Genomic DNA, 12,151 nt, shown 5'->3' with positions numbered 1-12,151 from the left:
AGGCAGAGGCAGAACGTCCAAAAATATAACCCGGTGTGGGCATTTACTAAATCAGACACATGATTCACAGCCTCAATCCGGCTGAACATGTGCACACCGTCACCAACAACACGGATTTTACACCACACTACCAGCCTTCCAACAGACAGGGCAACAGAGCCTAAATACACACCCACACTAATCAAACCAACGGGACACAGGTGAGGGGGGAGGAGACAACACAGGGCACCAGGTGCACACAATCAACAACAGACATGGGGATAGGGGAACACTTTTCAACATAAAACCAGGAAACAGAGACAGACAAACTAAAACACAGACAGATGCACAAACTACATACACTTTGCCAATGAAGCTACAGAATCCGTAACGGAGGCCGAGATCTATGGCCCCAGAGATCACCTCCGTTACAAGGACAGTAGGGTATAATGAGTTCTTTAAGGTAAGATGGCGCCTGCCCATTAAGGGCTTTGTAGGCGAGAAGAAGAATTTTAAATTCTATCCTGTGTTCTATAGGGAGCCAGTGTAAGGCAGCCAGAACAGGAGTAATGTGGTCCCTTTTCCTAACTCTGGTTAGTACACGAGCTGCAGCATTTTGAATCAGCTGAAGCGACTTGACTGACTTCTTGGTACACCCTGATAATAAAGAGTTACAATAATCCAGCCTTGAAGTAACAAATGCATGGACTAGTTTCTCTGCATCGTTTTGAGGCAAGATATGCCTGATTTTTGCAATGTTACGTAGATGGAAGTTGGCGGTCCTTGAAATTGATTTTATTTGGGCATTAAAGGATAAATCGTGATCAAATATAAAACCAAGATTCCTTACAGTCTCACTGGAGGCCAAATTAATGCCATCCAAAGTTAGTATATCTTTAGACAATTTGTTTCGTAGATTCTTCGGGCCGAGTACAATAACTTCAGTTTTGGTCGTGTTTAACATCAAAAAGTTTAAAGTCATCCACATTTTTAAGTCCTTGAGGCAGTATTGAATTGTATTTAGATGATTAATTTCATCAGGCTTGATTGATAAATATAGTTGAGTATCATCCGCATAACAATGAAAGTTTACAGAATGATTCCTTATAATATTGCCTAACGAAAGCATATATAATGTGAACAAAATAGGTCCGAGCACTGAGCCCTGTGGCACTCCATGGCTAACTTTGGTTTGCATGGAAGATTCATCGTTGACACGTACAAACTGAGAGCGTTCAGATAGATAGGACCTAAAGCAGTCTAAAGCAGTTCCCTGTATGCCAACTAAGTGCTCTCGTCTTTGCAATAGGATATCATGGTCGATAGTATCAAATGCAGCACTGAGATCGAGCAAAACAAGAATAGAGACACGTCCCTTGTCTGAGGCTATTAGAATGTCTTTTGTGACTTTAACCAGAGCTGTCTCTGTGCTATGATGTGTTCTAAAGCCAGACTGAAAAGCTTCAAATAAATCATTGATTTTTAAGTAATCAGCTGTTTTGCGACCGCTTTCTCAAGAATCTTTGAGAGGAACGGAAGATTAGAAATAGGTCTATAGTTGGCTAAAACCTCTGGATCGAGGTTGTGCTTTTTAAGAAGTGGTTTTATCACAGCTACTTTGAATGATTGTGGAACATAGCCTGATAATAAAGACATATTCATAATATTTAATAAAGAAGTGCTAATTAATGGAAACACTTCCTTCAACAGCTTAGTTGGAATTTGGTCTAACATACACATTGATGGTTTAGAAGAGAGAATCATTGAATTTAATTGTTCAAGGTTTATGGCCGAAAAGCATTCTAGTTTACTATCTAGTGTAATATTAGAACTTACGTTTCCAGGAGCTGTTGATAACACTATACTGGTCAAAGGCAAGAGGTCATTCATTTTGTTTCTAAGAGTAACAATTTTATCGTTAAAGAAGAACATAAAATCATTACTACTGAGTGCTATGGGAATAGAAGGCTCGTTAGGAGAGAGCGCAGAGAAGCATGTAAGACTGCGACTCCGCCTCCTGGTCTCAACTCCAGTTTGTCATGGATTAAGTCCACAAAGCCCTGAAATGTTTGCTGAAATGAGATTTGCACCTTCCAAAGTAGGATGAATGCCGTTTCTCTTAATCAGACCAGGTTTTCCCCAGAAGGCTGTCCAATTATTTACGAAGCCCACATTGTTTGCTGGGCACCACCAAGACAACCAGCGCTGAAATGATGACATGCGGATATACATGTCATCAATGATCAGATTGGGGAGGGGCCCAGAGAAGATTACGGTGTCCGACATTGTTTTAGCATAACTACACACCGACTCCACATTAAGTTTGGTGCATTCTGATTGGCATACACGAACATCATTACCACCGACGTGAATAACACGTTATTTTTAGCCAGCAGTTTAAGATGCGCCTCAACATCGCCCGCTCTGGCCCCCGGAATGCATGTGACTGTGGAGGCTTCGGTCTCTAAATGCACGTGTCTCATAATAGAGCAACCAATAACCAGAGTTGGCTTCTCAGCGGGTGTCTCGCTGAGTGGGGAATATCTGTTAGATACGTGAATGGGTTGTGGGGACCTGCGGGTTTCGCGTTATGCCCCTTCTGAACAGTCACCCAGTCTCCCTGCTGCTCGGGAGTTGCCGGGGGACGGCTAATAGGAGATACCTTTTACCAGTCCGCACCGGCTACCATGGGCTTTACTGTAGCTGAGTTACTTTCTAAGATGCGGAGCCGGGCTTCTATGGCTATGATTCCCGCCTCCAACCTAACAACTATACTACATTTAACACATGTATCGGTACCAGTAAAGGAGGTAGGGAAGTAACCAAACATGAGACCGGTAGAGCAGGAAATAGCACCCGAGGGTGACTAAGGTCCAAAAGGTTAAACCTCGTATTATCATTAAGAGAGACATAAAACATTTTGTGGAGCAGGGTTTTGTTCATGATCTGTTTGGGTTTGATTGGGGAAAAATCGATTTGTGTGCTGATGTTGAGACTGCATGGTCTTATTTTTATCTTGGTTTTATGGAAATTATAGATAGACATGCACCCCTGCGTACATTTAGAGTAAAGGGACGAGACAATCCTTGGTTTTCTGCTGAATTATCTAGTCTCCTTCATGAGAGAAACAAGGCCTGGGCAAAGGCTAGGAAATCAGGCTCAGAGGTAGAGTGGCTGCGTTTTAGGCAGCTAAGAAATAGCTTCACTTCAAATGTCAAAAGTGCTAAATCAAAGTACTATCTGTCAGTTACCACAAAGAACCTGAACAACCCTAGAAAATTCTGGAAAGCCATAAAATCGATATCCACCGGTGATATCCGTAATGAGCTACCTCCGTGCCTCACCACAGCATCTGGCTCTATATCGGACAGGGCTACTATGCTAAATTGCTTTTATGAGCATTTTGTGTCCTGTGGCTCTCTGTTTCATTCTGTCACTAACTCTGCTTCTGCTTCTGTGAACACCACAGTCGGTGACTCAGAACAATGTGGTCTGGAAAACCCTTTCAGTTTTACTCCTTTTACTGTTGATGTTGTTCGTGAAGTCTTAACCAAGTTAGATCCTAAGAAACCGGCTGGCCCGGACAACGTAGAACCTTTCTTTTTAAAGATAGCTGCAGATTGTATTGCTCCACCTCTCACTTCTCTTTTTAACCTCTCCCTCAGCACGAACACAATTCCAAAAGTATGGAAGTCAGCGTATGTCCTGCCTTTGCTAAAAGGAGGGGAGGCCACTTTATTAAATAACTATAGGCCAATCTCTAAGTTGTCAGTTCTGGCTAAGGTGCTCGAACGCTTAGTGAGTGAACAGGTAAAGGTGTTTTTATGTAACAATGACATCCTGTCTAAACATCAGTCAGGCTTCAGAAAGCAACACAGCACCATCACTGCCACAATGAAAGTGGTGAATGATATTACAAGTATTTTGGATAATAAGCAGAGTTGTGCAGCTCTATTTATTGACCTGTCCAAAGCGTTTTTGATACCGTCGATCATCACATGTTAAAGCAGAGGCTACTCAGTATCAGCATGTCCAGCCATGCAGTGGGTGGTTTGTGAACTACCTCTCTGAAAGGTCCCAATGTGTTCACTTTGATGGGCTGTCTTCTGAGTGGTTAAACATTGCTAATGGTGTTCCTCAAGGTTCTGTTTCAGGTCCACTTTTATTCTCCATATCAATAGTTTAGGTGAAAATGTGGATGAAGCTACTTTACATTTGTATGCGGATGATACCGTGATGTTCTGTGCAGGTCCCTCCATTCAGGAGGCTGCTGTTAAATTACAGGCTGTTTTTAACATTATTCAGACTCAGCTCTCTGAACTAAAGCTTCTTTTAAATGTTGATAAAACCAAGGTAATGCTCTTTTCTAAAGCTAAAGCTAAAAATACACCAGAGACTGCTTTGGATATTGTAACTACGCAAGGAATACAACTTGAAGTGGTTACCTGTTACAAATACCTTGGTATCTGGCTTGATGATTGTCTCTCTTTTAAACTTCATGTCAATAACCTGCTTAAAAAGCTGAGGGTTAGGCTAGGTTTCTTTTACAGGAACAAGTCCTGTTTCTCGCTTGAGGCCAGGAAAAGGCTCAGTGACCTTTTGACCTGTGCTGGACTCTGGTGATTTGATCTATATGAATGCACCTGCCAATTACCTGAGCAAGTTAGATGCTGCGTATCACAGTGCACTGAGATTTTTGACAAATTGTAAAGCACTTACGCATCACTGTACCCTGTATACCAAGGCGGTTATGCCATCACTTACTGTACGGAGGCTCAGTCACTGGTACTTTTTCATTTACAAAGCCATGTTGGATAAACTACCATCTTATATCTGCTCCCTGATCTCTCTGCGAATTGAAAGTACTTATTGCCTGAGATCGCATGCTGTGGTTTTATTAAATGTGCCAAGTGCTAGGACTGTCTTAGGGAAGAAAGCTTTTAGATGTGCAGCTCCACTAACATGGAACAGTCTGCAAAAAGAATGGAAAATTACCAAGCTAGTACCAATACATGTTTTTAAAGCTCGGTTGGATGCTACTCAATCAGATGCTGTTGGTACCTGTACATTTTGCTGTATGATGTTCTTTTGTTGTTCTGTTGTTTATGTTTTTATGTCTTCTTGTGGAACCTACTGCTGCAGGTTTCCCTTGAAAAAGAGATCATTGATCTCAATGGGATTTTACCTGGATAAATAAAGGTTTTGAATTGAATTGAATTGAACGAGCTGCATTAAAGAGCATTAGTTAGCGAGCTGCATTAAAGAGCATTAGTTAACAAGCTGCATTAAAGAGCATTAGTTAACGAGCTGCATTAAAGAGCATTAGTTAACGAGCTGCATTGATCAATCAATCAATCAATCAATGTTTATTTACATAGCCCAATATCACAAATGTTACATTTGTCTCAGTGGTCTTCACAGTGTGTACAGAATATTAGTATGACAATACGACACCCTCTGTCCTTAGACTCTCTGTCCTTAGACCCTCTGTCCTTAGACCCTCTGTCCTTCGACCCTCTGTCCTCAGACCCTCTGTCCTTAGACCCTCACATCGTACAAGGAAAAACTTCTGGAGAAAACCCACAGTTTAAAGGGAACATGGGAGAAACCTCAGGGAGAGCAACAGAGGAGGGATCCCTCTCCCAGGACGGACAGACGTGCAATAGATGCCGTGTGGAAATTGAAAAGATAATACATTTGCAACATAGGTAGTCCAAATGTTTGGAAATGCATGTGTGTGTAATAGGAAGATGAATCCACGAGGATATCCATCCAGGACCTATGATCCAGGACCACAGCCACAACTCAAGATCCAGGGCTCGCGATCCAGGACAGAGGAGCGCAGGATCATCCATGATTCCGGATCCCAGCGTATATAGACACCAAAAAGAAAGACATGTGGGGAAGCTGGGTTAATGGGAACATGAGAGTACACAGGTATAGACAGAGAGAAGGAAGAAGTAAGATGTCCCCCGACAAACTAAGCCTATATCAGCAAAACTAGGGGCTGAATCTAATCAGCCCTAACTATAAGCTTTATCAAAAAGGAAGGTCTTAAGCGCACTCTTAAAAACGGATAGGGTGTCTGCCGCCCGAACACAAACTGGAAACTGATTCCACAAATGTGGAGCTTGATAAGAAAAGGCTCTGGCTCCCATTGTACTTTTAGAGACTCTAGGAACAACCAACAACCCTGCATTCTTGGAACGCAATGCCCTAGTAGGACAGTAGGGTATAATGAGTTCTTTAAGGTAAGATGGCGCCTGCCCATTAAGGGCTTTGTAGGCGAGAAGAAGAATTTTAAATTCTCTCCTGTGTTCTATAGGGAGCCAGTGTAAGGCAGCCAGAACAGGAGTAATGTGGTCCCTCTTCCTAACTCTGGTTAGGACACGAGCTGCATTGACCAGCATTAGTTAACGAGCTGCATTGACCAGCATTAGTTAAGGAGTTGCGTTGACCAGCATTAGTTAACGAGCTGCATTAAAGAGCATTAGTTAACGAGCTGCATTGATGAACTTGAATTAACGAACTGTATTAATGAGCATTAGTTAACGAGCTGCATTGACCAGCTTGAGTTGACGCGTTAAGCAGGGTCAGCTGTTGTTGTGGACCTATCGGTTTCACAGAACATTGAATAAATTCAGTGTTCACTGTGATTTCAGGGAACGGGTAAAGGTCTGACCTCAGATCAATGACCGCGCTGAATAAATTCAGAAGACCAAAACACGGAACATCTGTTTCATCAAGTCAACATGTTGACAGTGAACGCACCTCAGCCTGTCAACATGTTCCTCGTTATTAGACATAAATATCAAACGTTGTACCATACATTTAAAGAGGTTTAAATAAACGTTCATTCTTTCTCCGGAATAAAGAATAACACGTTCACTTTGGATATCAATCCTGCAGTTCATTTAGAATAAATATTTGTATAAAGAGTTAATTATTATTAAATATGATTATAAAGAACCTTCTTAATAAATATTACAAGTCATATCTGAGTCAGATGAAAATGATGACGATGACCAAGGTCAGCTGGTGTTTGTTGGTCTCGGGTTCTCTGATGAATTTAAGCAGTGACTCTTCTTCTATAAAAACTGAAAAACTGAACGCAAACATCAGAGCAGCCTGAACCTGAACCAGAACCAGAACTGAACCAGAACTGAACCTGAACTGAACCTGAACTGAACCCAGACCATGGACCGAGGTAGGTTTTTATCTCTACCTGTCTCTCTCTCACCTGTCTCTCTCTCACCTGTCTCTCTCTCACCTGTCCTTCTCACCTGCCTCTCTCTCACCTGTCTCTCTCTCTCACCTGTCTGTCTCTCACCTGTCTCTCTCTCACCTGTCTGTCTCTCACCTGTCCTGTCTCACCTGTCTGTCAGTCATCCTCTTGCTGTCGCTGCTGTCAGTAGGCGTGTCCTCTCAGCCAATCACAGAGAGTCATCGTCTTTTCTCCATCGCTATGCTGCGAGTCCAAAACCTGCACCTGCTGTCCCACGAGCTCCTCTCTGAATTCGTAAGTGTGTGCTGAATTTGTCTTTGAAAATTGTAATGTGTTTGTTTGATAGATACGTTTTTTATTTGCAAAACAAAATGCATTAGTTTGTAGATGGTGTTTGTTAGTGACTCATAAGGAATTTGTAAAACTTGTTTATTTTGTTTGTGGAGTTATCGCAGGAAATTAGCTCCATACTGGACGCTGACTTTAAAATTCTAATCCATTACAAGTTCTTGTTCCCTGTACAATTGTAATCAGTGCCCTTATCTGAGTATCACAATACAATGTAATCTGATTACTTCTGGATTACCTCAACATCAAATGCATTGCGAATCAATTCAAGGGAAATAACACCAATCAGATGTTTTAATATGTTAAATACTAACAGTTAAATAGATTTTTTTTTTTTTAAAGTGAAAGGAGCTGAAATTTTAACCAAAAGTAACATTTGGGGATCTCCCTCTGATGATCTTTATCGATCTTTATTGATACCTCTTGATACTTACTAACAGTAATCTGATTACATTTGAGTGTGTGTTACTCTGTGTTATTGTGTGTTAGTGTCTATCCCATGTGTGTATTCCTGTGGTGTGTGTGTGTGTGTGTGTGTGTGTGTGTGTGGGTGTGTGTGTGTGGGTGTGTGTGTGTGTGTGTGTGTGTGTGTGTGTGTGTGTGTGTGTGTGTGTGTGTGTGTGTGTGTGTGTGTGTGTGTGTGTGTGTGTGTGTGTGTGTGTGTGTGTGTGTGTGTGTTGTGTGTGTGTGTGTGTGTGTGTGTGTGTGTGTGTGTGTGTGTGTGTGTGTGTGTGTGTGTGTGTGTGTGTGTGTGTGTGTGTGTGTGTGTGTTAGGAGCGCTCTCAGACGGAGGAGCAGCGTCAGGTCAACAAAATGTTTCTGCAGGATTTCTGCAACTCAGATTACATCATCAGCCCCATCGACAAACACGAGACACAACTCATATCTGTGAGTACACACACACACTGCGAGTACACACACACTGCGAGTACACACACACTGTGAGTACACACACACACACACACAGACTACATCGTCACACTACACACACACACTACACACTACACACTACACTTAAACCACGCACTACACACTACACACTACACTAAACTACATACTACACACACACTACAGATACACAAACACACACTACACACTTTAATAGACTGTATAGTTCCTCTTCAGCTCTCGCTTTGTTATGTGCTCTGATTGGCTCCAGGTGTGAGTGTGTTCTGTGCTCTGATTGGCTCCAGGTGTAAGTGTGTTCTGTGCTCTGATTGGCTGCAGGTGCTGAACCTGTTGTCCATCTCGCTCCGGTTGGTGGAGTCCTGGGAGTTTCCCAGTCGTTCCCTTCCGGTAGGATCCAGAAACCTGATTTCCCCCAAACTGACGGAGCTGAAGACGGGCATCCAGCTGCTGATGAAGGTGAGGAAACTCCTGAGTAATGTGATGTGATCTTAACGAGCAGCATGTGACTGAGCACCTGACCCTGTAGGCCAATCAGGACGCAGCAGAGATGTTTGCTGACGGCTCTCCACTGCCGCTCGCTCCGACCGGGAACTACTACCAGAGCAGCAGCATGAGGAGGACGTACGAGCTGCTGTCCTGCTTCAAGAAGGACATGCACAAGGTGAGCCATTACTGTAGGGTTTACTATAGGGTTTATACCCATAGGGTTTACTATAGGGTTTATACCCATAGGGTTTACTATAGGGTTTATACCCATAATGTGCATTACTATAGGGTTTATACCCATAGGGTTTACTGTAGGGTTTATACCCATAAGGTGCATTACTATAGGGTTTATACCCATAGGGTTTACTATAGGGTGTATACCCATAGGGTTTACTATAGGGTTTATACCCATAGGGTTTACTATAGGGTGTATACCCATAGGGTTTACTGTAGGGTTTACACCCATAGGGTTTACTATGGGGTTTATACCCATAGGGTTTACTGTAGGGTTTACACCCATAGGGTTTCCTATAGGGTTTACACCCATATGGTTTACTATAGGGTTTATACCCATAGGGTTTATTATAGGGTTTATACCCATAGGGTTTGCTGTAGGGTTTACACCCATAGGGTTTACTATAGGGTTTACACCCATAGGGTTTACTATAGGGTTTATACCCATAGGGTTAATTATTATAGGGTTTACTATAGGGTTTATACCGATAGGGTTTACTATAGGGTTTACACCCATAGGGTTTACTATAGGGTTTATACCCATAGGGTTTATACCCATAGGGTTTATACCCATAGGGTTTACTATAGGGTGTATACCCATAAGGTTCATTACTATAGGGTTTATACCCATAGGGTTTACTATAGGGTTTACACCCATAGGGTTTACTATAGGGTTTATACCCATAGGGTTTACTGTAGGGTTTACACCCATAGGGTTTACTATAGGGTTTATACCCATAGGGTTTACTATAGGGTTTACACCCATAGGGTTTACTATAGGGTTTATACCCATAGGGTTTACTATAGGGTTTATACCCATAGGGTTTTCTATAGGGTTTATACCCATAGGGTTTACTATAGGGTGTACTATAGGGTTTATACCCATAGGGTTTATACCCATAGGGTTTAATATAGGGTGTATACCCTTAAGGTTCATTAATATAGGGTTTATACCCATAGGGTTTATACCCATAGCGTTTACCATAGGGTTTATACCCACAAGGTGCATTACTATAGGGTTTATACCCATAGGGTTTACTATAGGGTGTATACCCATAGGGTTTACTATAGGTTGTATACCCATACGTTTCATTATAGGGTTTACTATAGGGTTTATACCCATAGGGTTTGCTGTAGGGTTTATACCCATAGGGTTTACAATAGGGTTTATACCCATAGGGTTTACTATAGGGTTTATACCCATAGGGTTTGCTGTAGGGTTTATACCCATAGGGTTTGCTGTAGGGTTTATACCCATAGGGTTTACTATAGGGTGTATACCCATAGGGTTTACTAAAGGGTTTATACCCATAGGGTTTACTGTAGGGTTTATACCCATAGGGTTTACTATAGGGTTTATACCCATAAGGTTAATTATTATAGGGTTTATACACATAGGGTTTACTATAGGGTTTATACCCATAGGGTTTACTAAAGGGTTTATACCCATAGGGTTTACTGTAGGGTTTATACCCATAGGGTTTACTGTAGGGTTTATACCCATAGGGTTTACTGTAGGGTTTATACCCATAGGGTTTACTGTAGGGTGTATACCCATAAGGTTCATTATTATAGGGTTTATACACATAGGGTTTACTATGGGGTGTATACCCATAGGGTTTACTAAAGGGTTTATACCCATAAGGTTCATTATTATAGGGTTTATACACATAGGGTTTACTTTAGGGTTTATACCCATAGGGTTTACTATAGGGTTTATTATTACTACAAGCAGAGCAGCAGCATGAGGAGAACCTACGAGCTGCTGCCTACTTCAAGAAGGACATGCGAGCCATTCGGATACACTGGAGTCATTACTATAGGGTTTATTATTATTATAGGGTATAGGGTTTATTACTATAGGCTTTATTACTATAGGGTTTATTCAGAAACACTGGGAGAACTGGCAGCATTACTGCATGAAACCGCATCAGGACTCTGATCAAAAGTGTCACACCTGGATTAGATTCCTGACTTTACACCTGTGATTCTCTCCTGGGAGAGGTGACTTCCTGACCCCCATGATGTTCTTGTTGCAGGTGGAGACCTACCTGTCCGTGGTCAAATGTCGACTCTTTCCAGAGACCAACTGCACCTCGTAGTCCAGCCCACAACACAGAAACCCACCTCTAAATGTGTAGCCACGCCCACAACACGGAAACCCACATCTAAATGCATAGCCCTGCCCCTCGATGTGTAGCCCCGCCCATAACACGAAAACCCACCTCTAAATGCATAGCCCTGCCCCTCGATGTGTAGCCCCGCCCATAACACGAAAACCCACCTCTAAATGTGTAGCCTCGCCCCTCAACGTGTAGCCTCGCCTCTCTGCTTAATAACGATATTATTATAATTAGCCTCTGTTCAGTGATTGGTTGAAGAAGGTCGTGTTTCTGATGACTAAATGTGCTTGACAGTTATACAGGAAGTGCTGAATGTTTTGAATAAAGTTTGTGCTGTGTTGCATTCAGAGTCGTGTCAATGATTCATGTTTAATTATCTGTCAAATAATTTCCATATTTGGAATAAATAAATGTTACTGTCTATCTGATTATTCTGTGATGCTTCACTGCCTCTGATTATATAGTGAATAATAATACATTAATAAACACCTCATCATCATATATTATAAATACACTGAACACAGGGGTAGACATTAAGGGTAAAATTCCACTGGCCCGGAGCATTCGTCCAAAAAAATTGACTAATAATGAAGAAAATGAACACATTTGTTGCAATAGTAAATTATGCACAAACTAAATTACTACTTGTATTACAACATTTGAATAATCAGTTCTTCCTCATTTTCCTCAATTGTTCATATTTGGTTTATTAAAGATAATTATATTGTGGTCATTGTTAAAAAATGTCTGCTATAATCATTCGGGATGCTCACCAAAATGGCTTCACCAGTCTGGCAGTATTTTAAGGTGCAGCATGGTTCGCACACGTGGAGGTACACTTTGCCTG

General features: G+C 41.8%; 1 protein-coding gene across 1 annotated transcript; it reads left to right on the top strand.

The window, feature by feature from the left end:
- The first annotated feature begins 7,176 nt into the window (after nt 1-7,176).
- On the top strand, nt 7,177-11,647 carry gh1 (growth hormone 1). Its single transcript, XM_034236178.1, has 6 exons — nt 7,177-7,186; nt 7,365-7,498; nt 8,327-8,440; nt 8,780-8,917; nt 8,988-9,122; nt 11,221-11,647. Exons 1-6 carry the CDS (start codon nt 7,177-7,179, stop codon nt 11,281-11,283), a joined length of 594 nt encoding a protein of 197 aa, XP_034092069.1. The 3' UTR covers nt 11,284-11,647.
- Nucleotides 11,648-12,151: the final 504 nt, after the last annotated feature.

The sequence above is a fragment of the Gymnodraco acuticeps genome, unplaced genomic scaffold (genome assembly GCF_902827175.1).
Source record: "Gymnodraco acuticeps unplaced genomic scaffold, fGymAcu1.1, whole genome shotgun sequence".
In the NCBI taxonomy this organism is placed as follows: Eukaryota; Metazoa; Chordata; class Actinopteri; order Perciformes; family Bathydraconidae; genus Gymnodraco; species Gymnodraco acuticeps.
Note: the sequence above shows the minus strand (reverse complement) of the source record. Positions and strands in the feature narration are given on the sequence as shown.